This window comes from Colias eurytheme, chromosome 6 (assembly GCF_061535395.1).
Source record: "Colias eurytheme isolate Ceu_HAF_F1 chromosome 6, ilColEury1 Martin Lab GWU primary, whole genome shotgun sequence".
NCBI classification, from domain to species: Eukaryota; Metazoa; Arthropoda; class Insecta; order Lepidoptera; family Pieridae; genus Colias; species Colias eurytheme.
The window spans coordinates 11,762,272-11,781,413 of record NC_142985.1 but is presented as its reverse complement, the minus strand read 5'-3'; the positions used below and the strand labels follow the sequence as shown (position 1 = coordinate 11,781,413).

Sequence of the window (19,142 nt, the reverse complement as noted above, 5' to 3'; positions counted from 1 at the left end):
ACAGGAAGTTGTATAGCCATTAATGCGTAACATTTGACCAAATATAAATATTTCTCACGCGGGTATAGTTATTATGAACTAGCGGTCCGCCCCGGCTTCGCCCGTGGTACATATTTACGTTTTTTCAACATAAGAACCATCCTCGTACTTCAAGGAATATAATAAAAAAAGAATTATCGAAATCGGTTCAGCCGTTCTCGAGTTATGCGCTTACCAACACATTTTGCGATTCATTTTTATATATAAGAAGACTAGCAATACCCTGCGGTTTCACCCGCATAGGTAATGATATCGTGACAGTGAAAAGTCTACTATAGGTCGGACTATAGGTTTAATTTCTAATCACATGAAAATCACCTTTACCCCGTCCCGCACTACGCCTGCTCATTGTATTGAACAGTATACCTACTATTTTCTGTAGATTGACACTTTAAAAATTCGTTATATCTTTTGAATGGAATATCCAATTTTTTTCATTTAAAAAGTATTTTGCTGGTATTGAAACAGTCTATAATAAAACATCATTTAATGGGATAAGGATTAATATATGTGTATCCGGATAACATGGTTTGATTACTGTCGGCACTTCTATTTACTTTGAAAACGTAAAAAAGTTGTTGTAGTAACATAACTACTGAAGATGGACATAATATGGTATCGCGGACTTTCTTATAGATATTGATCCCTTCTATAATATCGTAGAACCACAGACATGTATCAAGATAGACTAAGCGAGTGTATGTACTTCCCGTGTCCAAACTAAGATTATGAAACTTACTTGACGCTGGCCTACACTCAGTCCGCGCTTGCAGTTCGCCAAGGAAAGACGTGAAGCTGAATAAAGTAAAATGCCGAATTACGCCGTTATAAACTGTAGAAACTCCACAGCTGTGAGTGGCCGAGTTAGCAGAGATGTTTCCTTCCACCGGTAAGTAATTTTCTAATCAGAATATGCACTATTTATTTTAAAATCAAATAAAGAATATCTGTGGAAAACGATCGTGACAAACACGGATACCAAATCATACGAAATGATTCGGAATACATTGCGGCTTTTACTTGGCACGGTAAAGATCGAGTCGTATGATAACAAGCAATGAATAGCGTCTTCTCATTTTTCTGTTCTCATTTTTCTGTCCAATTTTGTGGTTAGTGATGTTCATTTGATGCAACAGTTCTCGATTCTAATCGATTTTATAATCGAACAGAAAAATGATAATTTGAAGGAGCAATTTTTCAGAAAAAAAGGCATAGATTTTTTTTGTCATTTAATACGACTTGACCTAGAACTTTTAAGTACAGGGTGTCTCATAAGTACCCAACGATTTCATGATGCAAAAAATTTAACTAATTATTGGTTTTAAAATATAATACTGACAAATTTAATAGAAAACAAAAGGAATTTTTATTTTTTGAAGATTACATCGTTGAGATGGCGTCCATTACGATGCCGACATTCTTCGAGTCTTTGGTGAAAGTTTCTGAAAACTTTCTGAAGAAGAGGTCTATCTACGGACGCAATTTTTTCTCCGATGTTGGTCTTCAAGTCGTTCAAAGTTTGCGAAGAATTTTCATACACATTTGACTTAAGATACCCCCATAAAAAAATCGGGTGGCGTCAAATCCGGGCTTCTGGGGAGCCATTCAATGTCACCCCTTCTTGAAATGACTTTTTCGGGAAACAATTGGTGTAGGGCTTCAGTTGAGTGGTTAGTTGTATAGGATTTGGCTCCATCCTGTTGGAACCATGTCCTGACATTATAATGCTCACATTCTTGAAGCTCTGGCTCGAAAAAGTTGCGTAGCATGGCCACCTAATGCTTATTTGAGGTTGACGTCGCACCGAACTTGCCACCAACTCAATGTTTTCATCCGTTCTTACACTTCTTGGGCGCCCAGATTTCTTGCTTCCTGTTGTGTTTCCGGTAGTGTTGAAACTCCGGATCCATGAGAGTATGGTAGAGTTGCTGGGCGTTTCATCAATATGCCTCAATCGATAATTGAGACGATACAGGCGCCGTCGATTTATTGTTTTGAAAATAGGCGCGAACGCAAAAACCGCGTTGCTCTCCCGTGAACGACATGGCGGCAACTAAAAATCCTTGGAACGCGCTAGCTAATGCCGCACTCACCGCTCCCATCAGTTGCGCCGGCTAGTCTAGACACGCTTTTGAAATCGTTGGGTACTTATGAGACACCCTGTATTTTAATACAAAGGTACTAAAAATAAATATTATGACATGGACGCCATTAGTTAAAGTGTCATCTTGGGAGTTTTTTAAGAAAACTCCTTATTGCTTAGACTATGTTTGTTTTTTCAGTTTTCCAAGTAACCCGAACATAAAAGAAAAATGGATTGATGCAACGGGACATAAAGATTGATTGATTGACAGTTTCATTACTTTCTTTCGATGGCCTCTCTAGTACGTAGTACACGGTAACTCAATGGGCATATGTAAGAAAAAGCTAAAACACATTAGTTTACTTGTTAGAATATTAAAAGGTTTATAAATTTATTTTATCATTCCTCTGTCTATGGTAATTATCATTTTTCTGTCTTGAATCGATTTAGTAATCGATTACCATTCATTTATTTAATTACCTCTTAGACATAGATCTAGTTTGATCTGATTTCTTTCGATTTACTTCGATGGGATAGGACGATACTAGAATCACCGCGCGAGTGGCGTCCTAATCGATTTAGCGTAAAATGAAATTACCATCACTAAAAAGCGCTCGTGACGTCATAACGCGTCAAGGTCAGTACAAAAAATATGACACGCTTGGTTTTCATACAGATCGCGGTACTTGCGTAGTCTATCTATGTCTGTGCGTAGAACATTTTTTTGTTCTATCTTCAATAGATTCCGCAGCGCACGCGATGACAGAATTTTTATTAAGGAATTTTTTACACCTTGGGTTACATTATTGCATTTTTGGTAAGGATCTCTAATTTTTTTGTAAATGCAATATAGCCTATGTTGCTCAGTAAAGATGCAGCTTTCTAATGGTGAAAGAATTTTTGAAATCGGTCCAGTAGTTTATGCGTGAAAACCATACATACATACATACATACATACTTACAAACCTTTCCTCTTTATAATATTAGTATAGATTATAGAAGTATAGATGTTGGACAATTATAGCAGGCAAAAATTAAGCAATACACCTACCAAAATATTTTTAAAGTGAAACTTTTATTACATCGTCTCAAACTTTTTGGTCTGTGTAGCGCATGTCGCGTGTATCGCGGCTGCCGAGTAGGTATACCTACTCGGCAGCCGACCGCCACGCGACATGCGCTACACAAAGCAGTGTTCGGAACCGTTCGAACAGTTTCACTTTTACCGTGGTTTCATAAAACCACACAACATTTTTTTTTAAATAAAATCACACTTTGTTTTTTTTTTATTATCGATTGATTAATGCATAAAATTTTATTTTTAAATTATTCCTTTTCGCTTTGAACCATGTATTAAATTCTGTGATTAAATTCATGACACAGATAGCACAGAACTTTGAAATTAAAAAATAGAATAAACAGTGAATGACGATGGATGATCTTCACTTTGACGATGGTGCCGACCTGCGGGTCTATGGGCGGCGGCGGCGACTCGCTCTGCTCTCTCTGGTCGCGTTCGCGTTCAACCCCGTCTGTTGGCGCGCCAAGCAGCCGCTCCTTCATCTCGTGGATGTAAGGGCAACGCTGCATCGCGATATACAACTCGCGAACGCGCACCTGGATATACATTTAAGAACACTTTTATTTAAAGAAAAATAAAAATCATCTCAGAGAAAAATGCTATGTCGAGTATCAAGTAGCTTCGGTCAGTGAAAATAGATGTCGCTACTACACGCTATTGAGAAGAATTGAATCGCGCTAGCAAAGTTTTTTGTTGTATAATGATATAATTTTCGAATGGTCGGGCACGATGAAGAACTGGTGAAACCAATTTTCCATTTTTTTGGAAATTTTTGAAAAATCTGACATTTAGTATTTTAGTCAGATTTCATTTATTTATCTACCTACACGTTTCTATAAGTACATTGTATGTAATATTTACTTAATATTATAATATGAAGTATATTTATTTGTCTATTTGTATTCGTTTGTAGTTTTCATATAACTGCATACGATTTTCGCATAATAATTTATTTTCATATTAGCTTTCCGCCCGATCTTCGCCCGCGTTTTCAAAGAAAAACCCGTTCCTGTAGGATTTCCGGGATAAAACCTATCCTATGTCCTTTCTCGGGTATCAAAATATCTGTATACCGAATTTCATGCAAATTGGTTCAGTAGTTAAGGCGTGATTAAGTAACAGACAGACAGACAGAGTTACTTTCGCATTTATAATATTAGTATGGATTAGATACAATTAAACGATATACACGATAAACATTGAACTACCCGCATGAGCGCCAATTTGGCACGCTTCGTGAATTTTTATTCGCTAGCCTCCTGCGAAACTAATGTAAGTAATTGCTGAATCATCAGCTGAATGTTATATTGGTATGAATATGAAATTCCTATACAAAGTACATTGACCGTGGTATGCAAATAATTTAAGCTAGTTTTGTTTTGCACGCCGTACTTATGATGTCGCTGGGTACATATTATATCTATTGGAAACATGGATATTTGGAATGCGCAGTTTTTTAGTTGTTTGTTTTTTTTCAACGTTACCTACGTTGTTAAAAAAACCTCGCCACGTCTTTGTAATATTTTTGCTTACTCAATGACTTAATAGTATAAAAAGTCTATTCAGCTATAGAGAAACTGCAAAAACTTGTTCAATGAACCGTTGTCTCGAAAGGCTTGCAAGGACATTTTCATAAAATATATGATACCCTTTTCAACTTTAACCGTGACATTTTGACTTGTATTTCTAATATATTGTCGTTATGACGTTCTGAATATTCAAATACTGTAATCCCTGACCCTATAAAATGTGTGGGAGGGTTTTCAAAGGCACTTTAAGGGCGGTACTCAGCTTAAATTACATTCTTGTAGGTAAATTTAACGTTATAAATGGAATTGATCATTAATGTCGTTAAAATGTTCAGTAAATACAACTCATCTACTGCTAGTTATGTTATCTTACCTTGGGACTTTAAAGAGGTTGATGCTTAATGACTAATTATGTCTATCTTATCATTTCAGCGGGCACCGGAAGAACCCTTGCTGCGCCTCAGTCAGAAGAAATAGAGCAAGTATCGAGCCTCGAAACTGAACGTTATGCTGAAAGACAGCCTAGAGCTATGTATTTCACGAAAACACCACTAGTAACTACTACAAAACCGCCAGAGAACGTCACTCAAAAGGAGATACCGAAGAGTTCTGTCGCGCCAAATGTGTCTTCGACAACAGACGCCGTCCAAATACAGTGGACTCCAGTGAACATCACAGACAACACAACGTTTGAAATCAATCCCAGTGTAAACGCAACTGCAGGAACATTCACGAACGTGACAGAAGCGCAGAACGCGACATTTCCTTCCAAAAAGCGGAATTTGACGAGACCAGACTACATAAAAGATGGTATTGCTTTAGAGGGATTGTTGGATAGTCGGATAGTGACTGAAAAGCCGTTGTCCTTGGAAACGGCGTTCTTACAGACGAGGATACCGCCGAATATAGAATCTTCTAGAAGGGTTATAGATCCCGGTGAAGGTGGGATGGATACGGGAGTGATAGCTGGCATATCGTTTGCCGCTCTGGTCTTAGCGGCATTGGCTGGGAGCACTGCGTTCATTCTATACAGGAGACGGTATCTGAACAAACCTCAGACGTTGAACGATAAATGTTCTAACCCTGACTCGAGTGGATATCTAGATGATAGCACTATAAGAGTAAGTAACTTTGTTTATAAACCAACTAGCTTTCCGCCCGCGGCTTCGCCCGCGTTTTCAAGGAAAAACCCGTTCCCGTAGGATTTCCAGGATAAAACCTATCCTATGTCCTTTCTCGGGTATCAAAATATCTCTATACCAAATTTCATGCAAATTGGTTCAGTAGTTAAGGCGTGATTGAGTAACAGACAGACAGAGTTACTTTCGCATTTATAATATTAGTATGGATTAATATATTGATAGCGTGATAGATGGATTGGTGATTTATTGGTTGAATGCACTGCACTTGAGTTGTGTACTCAATAAATAGTTTGAAGGCAGAAGAAGATAGTCCTTTAGATAATATACTATGCAGCACTATATTTGTTTATTAATATCTATATTTGAAGAATCATTTTTAAAGAAATCTAATTTGAATCTTTTAACTTAAATGAAAACAATATCAATTTTAAACTGTTAGCTAATTCCCATTCATCTGGGAATTTTATTAATGTTAAATAAATACCAAATGCCCCTTTTTTTTTAAATATCTTTAAGCTTTAATAACCAGAACATTTACCACTTAATTTTTTTTTCCAGGACAATTCAGAGGAAATGTACAGCCTGGACAACGACTCGTTCCTGAATTCTCTAGAAGCCATGACCATACAGAACTATTGGACTGACACAGTGAAACACACCAAGTTATAAGAAACAAACTCAGACACTATGTGTAATGTGACATTTGTGACAATTTAGCCTTAAGATTAAGATAAAACTTATCTTCAAAGTTATTCAGTTATTTTGTGTTGTGTAAATAATTTAGTACATTAATTATTGTAGCTTTTACAATTGTTGTCTTATTGTGACTGTATTTAGGACTAGAAAGTTCGCGCTCTTTTTCCTACATTTTTTCTGCAATGGCGGCGTATTGCGTTGTAAAAGAAGCGCATGTATGTCGTCTGTAATCCAAAGTGAATTTTAATGGGAAATTGCCAAAATCGTTCATAGTAAAGTACCTGAATAAGCCCCAACTGCTAATTTTTATTTGAATCTATATTTATCTCTTCCTGACCTATGTACAACGCACTTATTAGAAAAAGATAGTGTGATGGTAAATTTTTCAATAACGTAATTGATATAACAATTAAGTGAATATTTAAAAAGTAACCTTTATCGATCTTTATTGAATAAAGATGGTAAGGTATACTGGAATTAAGCAAAATTCTTAAATAGCATTTAATGTCGCTTAAATAATATTCTCATTACTAAAATAAATTTATTGGCGATTCATCAAAATCCATTGAAATGAATTCTTTCGTTGACTTTCACAGAATAGATAAAATGGTAACTTATAAAAATTTTTGCTTTCTTTGCTTTTATATATTTTAGCAGTGTGGTATAAATACATAAATTGTATGTAAAAAAAATAAAAATTGTGGGTTTCTAATAAGTCGGAATTTTTTAATATAATATTCGATGGCCCTATTTGCCAATGGGTGTATGAGGTTTAAGAAATAACTATAATTTTAATTATTGTTAATCTGACTTAACAGTTTATTTATTTAATTTTACGGCGATTGTAAATAATTAGTAATTATTTAGTACTTAATTTTGTGATAAATGTTAAACCTACAGCATTATTTTATTAAACAAAATACTTTTTCATTGCAACTGTTAATCGTAGATAGCTGGCAACATAAACAAAAATCACACTTCAATTCCCGCCAAAAAGAAGATAAACGCCTGTAAAAAATTAAAATTGTCATACACAAGGTCATGCATGATTTAAAAACAAAATACATAAATGTAAGACCTATATATATTATATTCTAAAGGCTCCTAAACGCCAAATAAATATCGGTATGTATTAATTTGCATAATGTAGAAATAGACGCTAATGATCTCAGTATTCAAATTAGTTTTTGTTCGTAAAATTATATTTTAGCTTCATAATACTATTAGCTGTAATATATTATAATTTAATTCAACTTACTTAAATTTGTATAACTTACCAAAATATATAACTTTTAATTTGTTTATTAATATATTTGATAATTCTTGCGATTTTATAAGAGTATGTATATGACTTATTAGTTTATTTACAAAAATATGTATGTCCATATCCTTATTTTTTCACTTGCCATTTATTTTTAACGTGATAACGTTTTTAAAATCGTTTTAGTCGGGTGACATGTTCAGAAACTTGTGTCACACCAAAACCTCACGAGCGCGATCGCAGGTATAACGAGAGAGAGACGGACCGATCTCCCGTCTCATCTCGAGCGCTGCCACCAATAAGACGTTATCACGTAAACATCTCGATCGTAAACCTTCTTTACAAACAACCAATTTTTTTGTATAGTAACTACATCTCAAAAATTTGAAACCTGCTTCGGCAATTTTTTGTTATAGTGTGTTCTTTTTAAGCGCAAAAAGAAGGCTCACACTGAAACAATATACTAAATTATACTATTTTGCAATAGTACTTACAATAGAAAAAAATCCATTTCCATAAGAAAAATAAAAAAAACGCTATAATTTTATTTCTGTTCATTTTAAGGTGCTTTGGGGTAACTCTAATATTGTAAAATTAACACATAGTTTATGATTGTTGTAACATATCAAACAACTATATTTTCATGCTGTACCAATACAATACATACAATCAAACGTTCCTCTGAAGTTATTTCGGTATTCACAATTTTCGAAATAACAATATATTTGCAAATACCCCAATGCTCTTTATATGTTGTACTTCAATCCAGATATTTTCTTATATTTTTAATATTACATGTTTAATTGTATAAATACTAGGAATTTTCGTGTCGAATATGACAGTGTAATTTCTCGGTCGTTACTTGAACGGCACCGTTTAATAAAGAGGCTAGGCTATAAATTGAACGTCTGACTAAGCTAGCAGGCTGCCACATCACTACATAGTATAAAGCAAAGTCGCTTTCCCTGTCCCTATGTCCCTATGTCCCTTTGTACGCTTAAATATTTGAAACTACGCAACGGATTTTGATGCGGTTTTTTTTAATAGATAGAGTGATTCAAGAGGAAGGTTTATATGTATAATCCATTAAATAGTGGAGAAGTACTGTTATTTTTGAGGTTTCTAATGTGAGGTCGTAAAAAATTACATTTTTTTCGCTTACATTGCAAACGCAGGCTGAACCCTACGAGTTTTATCAAAATAATGTACTAAGTATTATCTATTGTATACCCGTGCGAAGCCGGAGCGGGCCGCTATGTTTTTATATACTACGTTCACAGTTTTTCTGTAGTGTATTTAGTATCAGCATTGCACCCGTGCGAAGCCGGGGCGGGTCGCTAGTATATACTATAATATTCTTCATTTTATGACTATTCAAAATTTATATTTACAAATTTAAACTTAACTTTGAATGCACTGCGTAAAGTCTATTAACAAAATAAGAAATTGTTTAAAAATATTTATAATTGGTATTTTATGAGTTTATTGTGATTTTGCTTTCCGTCCACGACTTTCTTTGTTGCATTTATATTGTTCATTTTATATTTATATGAATTTTATTGTTTACTTCACTATAATTGTTTTGTGTGGAAATTTGTTCTCATTTTTAGTGCACTTAAAATTAATGTTTATTGCACACTGGCTTTATTGTAAAACACTACACTCTTGCAACTTTATTACATTCATAGATAAAAAATATAGACGAGTGTTCTATTGTCTTTGTTAAACTACAATTTGTAATAATCTACTAAAATGTAGAAATAAAAAGATATCTCACTATTATTCGATAATGTCTAAAACATTAAAGTGTTCAATTTGCTTTTTTAAGAACATGATTTTTATTTGTACCTAGTTGGTATTTTACTTGCAACATTGATGAGATTCTTTAAGAAAATTCGGGTTGTGAGTAGTACTTTTTGGTTGTAGAAAGAGAACTACTTAGGTTTTCTGTTTGTATTCTAATCATATCAAAAGAAACTATTTATAAGAATTCCATAAAACTACATCATCCCTACTAATATTATAAATGCGAAAGTAACTCTGTCTGTTACGCTTTCCCGCCTTAACCTCTCAGCCGATTTTGATGAAATTTGGCACAGACAATCTTTAGACCCTGAGAAAGAACATAGGCTACCTTTTATCAAAACACCACACGGGCGAAGAAGTGGGCGGAAGCTAGTAGTTCATATGATTAGTGATAATTGATATCTTCAATGGTACATGATTACTTACCTTATTAATTAAACCGTAAACTTGACTTTATCTTGATAATTACTAAGATTCAATGTAAGAACTTAAATTTCTGTAATTTCTTCAAATAAGGCTATAATTATTAGTACCTAATTGTAATCTAGAAAAGCAAATAATAATTTTATTTCAATACCATGAGCTTAAATATGTTTTATTTGTTGTAGAAAAAACCCATTCTATTGTATGTAATTTAGATTAAATGTGTATTCTAATAGATATTAATAAATTAAATTTATTTTTACTGGCATTCAGTTGTGTGTTTTATTTTCTTTTGGTAAGTAAAGCTTTACTATTTTCTTGAAATTATTAATAAGAAGTTAATTGTAGAGAAATATAAGATACAGTCAGATACTATAAAATAAAAGAAATATTCAGAAGTCTGATACTATTCAAAGTAGTTATCAGTATCATGAGACCATAGAAATCTATATATAACAAGGCACTAGAAGCACAATATACAGATATATACAGTAAGGAAACTTCATACAAAACATTCGAAATGGCTCACGCACACAAGCAAGCGTGTTTACGAGAATCTTAAGGGTATTGAGGGGGATCAATAGTAGCGGGTGACACATCCACATATTTTTAAAAACAAAGATACATTTAATTCAGCAGGTAATGCGTTTATAGAAAAAAGTTTGTATGTGTAGGTAATATTTTCGATGTGTGAGCGAGCCTTTCAATAAATATATGTACATATAAATCCCTGACGTGATGACAAATTAAAACAAGGCTAATTTTTATTTTCTGTAGATCATATGAAAGCACGAGTTCAAATTACCGATACTGAAATATTTTTAATCAAAATGTTAGCTACAGATAGTCAACTCAACTATGTTCATTTTTTCATTCTAAAAAAATTCAAACCTAAAATTCTTGTTTTAATTTAGGTGTATACGGTAATATAAAACAGTTTCTTGGTTAAATAATTGTATGATGATGTTTTCTCTTCATAATGATTTGTATATGTATAAATAGTAAATACATAAAAGGTATATTTTTATCGATAATCGTGACTTCATCGCTTTGTCAAGCACTAGCCAGATAATTGTTTTCTTTTATCATCCTCAATTAACAAAAAGGAATTAAAAATAATTATTTTAATTTATCTTTGCTTTTTTTTTACGAATTTGGTTTAATTTTTCGTTTTAAAAATAATTCAGTTTACATAATATAAATTTTATTGTAAATAAGTAATGGATAAAAATAATTATTGAATATAAGTACCTACAAATATCGAGCTTAAACAATTGGTAAGTACATTAAAATATAGCGTTCTACGTCCATTACTAGCAGTTATTTAGAAAAACAAATACCTACAAATATACTGATAAAATCGTATTTAAACCTTGTGGTGTGTGTATACATTCGGATTATTTCTTCTTGTAAATTAATATCTTAGGTACAAAAAAGGACACCATTAATGTACTTAGCTATACGAGTTTCAATCTCGAAATTACTAATTATTAAATTAAAAAACAAACAAAATATACCGGCTGAATTGACAACCTCCTCCTTTATTTTTGAAGTCGGTTAAATATCAAATATCGCTTATCGCTATCGCTTCAACAGTGCTTACGTCATAATTTCATCGCAGGGGCTTAGCTAGTATACAAAGAATATACTACTCTCTAACGAGAGCTAGTATAGAAGTCGTAAGTGCGCGTGACATTGTCGCCCCTCAGGTGACTTCCATGCCACCCACTTGCCACCAGTGCGTTCGTCGCTGTTCAGTTGTTCCTGACACGTGCGTGAGTAAACTGTAAACATGGTGTGTTGCAGCATTTCGCAGTGCGGAAATGATTCCATAAATTGTAATTATACTAATAAAGGAATAACATTTCACCGGTAAGTATTTTTGTTTATAAATATTGCCGTTTTTCCTTAAAATTAAACAATATTTAAATATAAGTAATACGAATAACACAGTCGACCGTTTACTATTGTCAAATGTCAATTGTCAACAGACAACATCTGATAGGTCGGTTGTTATACCTGCCCTGAGTACCTGCCAGATGTTATCAAATGACAATTACAAGAAGCAATGTACTGCGATAAAGAGTAAATAATAAGTAGTCGTAAGCTAGTGATGTGATGTGTTAATTTTTTTTTGCGTAATACGATGTTAAAATATAATTTATAATTAATTAGTACATAGTTAACTTGATATTTATTTATTTCAATATAAGTCCTATGACGACTGATGGAAAAATTGAAATATATATTAATTTGAAATCTTCGATGTACTTAGTTAAAAAAGTTATATAACTGACATTTTTGGAGAATTCTACTGTCGATACAGAATCACAATAATTAAATATACAATAATGCCATAATGTAAAGGACATTCTTCGTTTAGGTTGACAAAACTATTTAATGTATTTATATTATGAACTATATTCTTTGTAGATTTCCACAATGTCCTGACATTAAGGACAAATGGATATCCGCGACTGGGAAAAGAAATTGGTTCCCTACAGGCTATAGTAGGATATGTTCAAAACATTTCAAAGAAGATGATTTCAATGTCACAACAAAAAGACGTACATTAATAAAAACAGCTATACCTACAGTTGACGTATGGAAATTGTTCAATGCCGTAAGCTATAAGTCATATTAATTTTATATTATAATGATATCTGTGGTTTGCTAATCATCATGCATCAACATTGTTTATTCTTTGCTGACTTTTAGAATTAAATTAGTTTGTGAATGAACATTTGTAACAAATAAATACAATATCAACTATTTTAGTCCACAATAATCAGCCACAGACATCGGAATCTAAAGTCAAAGAATCAAAGATACATTATCATCTTATCCACATCTCAACTTACCATCAGGCGAGATCGTGGCCAAGCGCTTCCCTATTGCAGCGTAAAAAAAAACATTGCAATCAACGGCCTGTTATATTTCTTAAGCATTTGTTAGTTTTAAATTAATGTATATGTTATGCTAAGATATAAAAATTTAATATAATTAATGGGAAATAATTAAATATTTAGTCCGCAGACGACCAGCAGTCGAGAGCATCTGAACTTGAACCTGCATTAACAGACTCTCCAAGAAAAAGAAAACTTCGTGATGTAATTCTGCAAAAGAATCGCGTGATAAGAGAACAACGGTTAAAAATAAAACAATTACTATGTAAAACTATACGGTACCGTAATAAGATTAAAAAACTAATAGATCTGGTTAAAAATTTAGAGGATAAGAGATTTATCAGTGGGGATCAAGCATGTGTACTAGAAAATCTGAATATCTAGAAAATATTAAAATCTGAACTCAAGATTAGATAGGCAGATTCAAACTAAAATTGAAATCTGGTAAAGAAACTACGAGTGTTAAATATTCTGCAGACTGAAGAAGTTTTGTTGTAACATTCCATTTCTATTCGCCAAAGGCATCAATTTGTAAGGCAAAAGTTCGATACATGTTTGGCTCACGTACGTACTATCAAGGAATGGTATCAGTCTATTAATGCAGAACCCGGATACACAATCGAATCTCTGGCCGCAATTAAAGCAAAAGTCCAAACATTTAATATTATTATAAATGCGAAAGTTTGTGAGGCTCTGTTGTCTTTCCTATGTTATAGTGTAAACGGGGCTCGCAGAACATTCCAGATCTTTAAATTTATACTTTCAGCAGGAAATGCTACAATATACAGACACTGTTTTATTATTTGTATAAGGGCCGATTTTTCAATGCTTGGATAAAACTTATCCGTCCAATAAAGTATTACACGATAATATTAAAATGTCACGTAAACTGTCAAATACGGGCAATTAGAATACGTTTTTAAAATGGTAGTTTTATATATTATTCGACGAATAAATTTTATCCAAGCATTGAAAAATCGGCCCTAAATAGATAAATAAAATAAATATTGAAGTACGTAATATATTTTTATTTCTTATAGAGAGATGAGCCTACCACTGTATTAAAATCAACAAATATATATTTCTTATTTGTTAACTATCGATAACAAAGCTGATGATGTCTTGCATCACTTAAGCGTTGTGTGACATTGAATGACGTTAATGCATAGTAAAGTTATATATTGTATAGGTTTTCATACTAATAATTATGAGTTATGACATTATAACAGTGCCTTGTTATTTAGGTAGAAACCTATAGGCATAGAAATGCATGAGACGTGCATGAGACTGATTTTTGAAGTCACAGGTGCTGGAAGCCATAGAATGAAGGGATTATAGGTATTTTAATTACATGTCACTAATGACTAAGTAATTCCCACTGTGATAGGCATATTGCTTTATTTAACAATGCCTGGAGTACCTATTCTTGCAATTACATTTACTGGACATGTACAAGTTTCATCCTCAATGTTGTATACACTCCATGAGTTGTATGAACCTTTAGTTTTATATAATTCTGTAGTCTGTAACCTTGTCTGTAACTACAGACCGTTCACAGTTATTTTACCTCTGACAGATGTCGTTTTATCATTTCTCTGTTGGTTTTTTTATATTGTGTGTGATTATCTCCTCTGCAATCATGCCGAAAATGATTCAGAGTAGTGGAAGAAGTATATTACTAGTTAATATATAAAAAAACCAACATATGAACCAACATAGAAATGATAAAACGTCATCTGTCAGAGGTAAAATAACTGTGAACGGTCTGTAGGAACTTATTTCAACAGAACAAAATATTATTTACCCACGCTTGTGCCACAGAATAAAAATCCTATAATCGTATTCACCGACATAGGTAATATCACAATATTATCTTACGGCCGGCCACATACATCAGTTTCCCTGATACGTTTTCCCTCCTGATCCGTTTTCTGAATCCGGGCCTCCAAACGAAGTAAATACATACAAAAGCGTAATGTCTGTGTTGAGTGTATACTATCTATACCTAAGGTTGCTACCAAGTTGCTACAAAACGTACTCTGTGGTTTGCTCTCGAGAAGCCACAAGTGTCAATAATTCGTTAAAGTCACAGGATAAAGCTCGGGGATAAAGTCATTAATTTATAGCTGTCAAGTGTCAAGCTGTCAAGTATTTTTGTAAATAAAACTCACTTTGATTTGTTGCGAAATGCGAAGTACGAAATAATATAATAATTAAACAACTCCAACTATCTTTCAATCTTCGTTAATAATTGTACGCTTTTGAAAATGGTGAAGGTATGGTATATGGACGATGACTGCGAAAGTGACCAGCGTCTGGAACACCATAGAAATCCTCCAGAGTACATCGAATTGGATGATTTATTTAAGAAAACCGGTGTCGAATACTTTAAAGTAAGTTAATTGCTCTTATCACACGTTTTGTTAATCCCAGTCTTTATCTATCAGTACAATTGACTTCAAGGGTCAAGAATATCTAAGAATTCATAAAGACAATAATAATTATTATCAGAAATCTAAATGTGAATGTATATATTTATTAGTATGGGTATTGACTATTAGGAAGGACCTTGCTAATTAAATATCATCTAGTATAACTTGATAGGTATAGGTTTTATTTGTAATATGATTATAATTCTTTATATTATAGCATAGTTTATACCTACAGTAGTTAGTATTAGAAAAAGAAAATTATATTTGCAAATTTCTGGTAAATCTATGAAAATTCCCATTAACCCATTGAGCACTGAACGGCCAGATCCGACCGCGACACTCTCACGTCTTTAAACTATCTTTAGATACAAAAATTAACACACTTGCATTTTAAGCTATTGCAAAGCTTCTATCGCGGGCCTTGAGCGCGGGGACCGAATCCAGAAATTTAGTAACGAAAAACCTCACGCTCCCCACTCCGACGGGCGCGGAGGTGTGGCTTGAAGGCATAGCATGCAATAGTTTTACCGCCGCAGTCCCATACACATATTTTATTTATTTATTCAATAAACAATTTATAGGGTTTACAACTTTTTTATGTAGTGTAAAGTCTAATGTCATATAATAACATTTCAGCTCAATGTAGAGACATTTGCAACAGATGGAGTTTTGGATAAGTTGAAAAAGGAGAGAGGATACACATATGAAGATGAAATTACTTGTTCAGAGAAATGCTTGGCCAACTACGAGGAAAAACTGAAATCATTCTACACAGAACACTTGCATACTGATGAGGAAATACGGTAACTATAATAATTTATTACATTTTGTAAATAATAAGCACTCGCCCAAGCTTAAAGGAATCAGCATGTGGTTGTTTGATGATTATGCGGTTTTCACCTATTGGAACTGTGATTAAAGACCCAAACTATTAATAAATTGGCTATATTGCCTACTGTATTTTAACTGTACTATTGCACGCCTCATAAGCGAAGCGTTGAGGTGGGTACTACTGTCACTTCGCGCAAAACATCTGATTTTTCAAACTTAAAATGTCTTTATGTATCATACATTGCACTTGTAAGATAATACATACACACACATATTAAGAAAAAACACTATTTTTAACATTCATGATATTTTTGATGTCATTTTTGTTATTTAAACTAGTTAAAAAACAGTTTAAAAAAGTTCTGTCTTGGACGTCCGTGTGTCTGTATGTGCGGAGGATTTTCTTGTTAACACGATAGCGACCGAAATACTTTACTAATCGAGTCTTTTTTTTTTCTCTTACGCTTGAGTATGCTCAGGAATAGAACCCTTTCATTTTTCAGGGTCTGATTCGATGTGGTTTAATTGTTATTAAATAAACAAAAATAATTATTAAAAAAAAATTATGAGGCGTGCACTTCCAAACTATTTTTAAAGTTGCACAAATTTTTGAAACATCAAAAATTTGTTCCATAATGCACAAAAAAAATAAGAAAACAAAATAATAAAAAGTTAACTATTTGCCTTATGCTTCAATGAATTTGTTTACGATTCAAAATTTTTTTTATGATCTTTTTAAAACTTAAATTTCTACTAAACACGTTTCAGGCTGGTAGTGGAAGGTTCCGGATACTTTGATGTTCGAGACAAAGAAGACCAGTGGATTCGCATTGCCGTGTTCCCCGGAGACCTGATCATCATACCCAGCGGCATCTATCATAGATTCACTCTTGATTCTAATGTAAGTAATGAGAAGATAATTTTTGGGAAAGTTGTTATAACAACATTTTTTTTTATCCATATTGTAGCTTGCATGCATTGCTCTTTATACTTGCGATAAAATTGTTCATTTCCATTCCAAATACTTAAATCTTCTTTTTTATTTTTGTACAAGAAGAATTTGGCATAATCTATACTAATATTATAAAGCTGAAGAGTTTGTTTCAACGCCCTAATCTCAGGAACAACTGGTCCGATTTGAAAAAATCTTTTGGTGTTAGATAGCCCATTTATTGAGGAAGGCTTATTACGCAATTACGCTAAGACCAACAGGAGCGGAGCCACGCGGTAGAAACCGCGAAGAGCTACTAGTATTTGATATAAATTACCTAGAGAAGAAAACCCTACATGGTTTAAAGAATTAGGAATTACTTGCATTTCTTTATTTTCACTCACAATAAAATCGAATATTTTTTTCAGAATTTTATTCGCGCCAAACGCTTCTTCGTCGGCGAACCAATATGGCTGCCGTATAACCGACCAGCTGACGACATGGAGTGCCGTAAGGAATATGTTGAGAAGTTACAAAAAGGATTTGTTGCTGCATACTAAAATGTTATGAATTTTTATATATCAATGTTAGTTATATGTTGGTTTAAGGCTATCATAATGAATTCTTACTGAAAAAATGTAAACTAAATATTAAGGACCAAATAGATTTTTAATTATTGTTAAGTAGTATAATTCTATTCTTTTACTATCAGGCAAAGATTAAACACATAAAATTGTGAAAAGAATTAATTAATCAATAGAGTATTGCTTATTTTTGTAGCTACAGTTGCTATAGTAATTATAAGTAATGTGATAATATTAATTAATATATACAAATGTTACTAGCCATTTACATTTTACATATTATAGAGAAACATGTAAATTTTTGAGATTATGTTATTCAATATACATGTTTAGTTATAATTATATTTTTATTTCATCTGTTTACCTTACTTATATTTCAAGTACACACGTAAGTATTTATCACTACATAGTATAAAACAAAGTCGCTTTCTCTGTCCCTATGTAAGCTTAAATCTTTAAAACTACGCAACGGATTTTATGCGGTTTTTTTTAATAGATAGAGTGATTCAAGAGGGAGGTTTTAGTACTTATATAATTTATTATTTTTTAGTCAAAGCGGGCGGAAAGCTAGTATTTTATACTTAGAACATTGAATTAACAATTTGGTTTAGGAAAACATTCATTCAATAGTTTGAGTTGTTTGAGTGTAACTATATCAGTAGAATATACCTAGTTGAGCAGCCAAACTAATCAAACTATAAGTGTTACAAGATATCCCAAAAGGGTCACAAAAGAAAATAATTTTAAATTCGCTTAAAAAACAACATTCGTATGATAAAGTAATTAGTAAAAATATATAAATATATGCACTAATTTATGTTTTACATCTTTTTATAAATATTATTTGTTATCCATGGTCTCATGGCCTTCTAGAAACTGATCAATGTTAGAAATACACAACATTAAGTATATTAATTTATAACTATACATTTTACAGGGGTAAGTGTATTTTTCGTAAATATAATCTTATCTACAATATTGCAACTTAACACCTACAGTCTAGTTTTAAACACGTTTAAATTCTGTTTTAACTTTGATAGTATAAAAAATTCATCAAGGAACATTACAGATTTTAAAATAATAAATCTAACTTAAATTCCTTTTGATATAAAACATAATTATACACAAAGAAGAAAAAAAGTACCTGATTGCAGTTAGAGCAAATCTTCTAGCATACCTATTTATACATGCCTGCTAATTTTTTTTTTTATTTTTCGATGACATAATTATTGATTTTGATAATCAATCATGTCACTTCATACAACTTCAAACATGACTGTGTGACACAAAATAATTAATTATTCTATTAATAAACCGATTCAATTCTTATAAATTAGCTTCAAAAATGAGAAAATGCACCTTTATCCACATTCACGATATGGCCTCATTAAATATTTA

General features: G+C 32.6%; 2 protein-coding genes and 1 long non-coding RNA gene across 4 annotated transcripts in view; all 3 read left to right on the top strand.

Moving 5' to 3' along the window:
• LOC149908061 (uncharacterized) overlaps nt 1-8,759 on the top strand; it is a 66,028-nt gene extending 57,269 nt beyond the window's left edge. For both annotated transcript variants that reach the window (XM_090103188.1, XM_090103186.1), the window contains exons 4-5: nt 5,165-5,853; nt 6,433-8,759. In XM_090103188.1, coding sequence (XP_089959314.1) covers nt 5,165-5,853; nt 6,433-6,543 — 800 coding nt within the window. In that variant the 3' untranslated portion in view covers nt 6,544-8,759. The remainder of the gene's footprint in view (nt 1-5,164; nt 5,854-6,432) is intronic.
• A 2,945-nt stretch (nt 8,760-11,704) lies between these two features.
• LOC149908060 (uncharacterized) lies at nt 11,705-14,054 on the top strand. Its single transcript, XR_016456824.1, has 3 exons — nt 11,705-11,932; nt 12,494-12,683; nt 13,090-14,054. It is a non-coding gene; the product is annotated as an uncharacterized LOC149908060 (long non-coding RNA).
• Nucleotides 14,055-15,087: 1,033 nt separating this feature from the next.
• Adi1 (acireductone dioxygenase 1) lies at nt 15,088-18,054 on the top strand. The gene is made up of 4 exons (XM_090103462.1): nt 15,088-15,359; nt 16,035-16,201; nt 16,998-17,130; nt 17,589-18,054. Exons 1-4 carry the CDS (start codon nt 15,234-15,236, stop codon nt 17,718-17,720), a joined length of 558 nt encoding a protein of 185 aa, XP_089959588.1. The 5' UTR covers nt 15,088-15,233; the 3' UTR covers nt 17,721-18,054.
• The last annotated feature ends 1,088 nt before the right edge of the window (nt 18,055-19,142 follow it).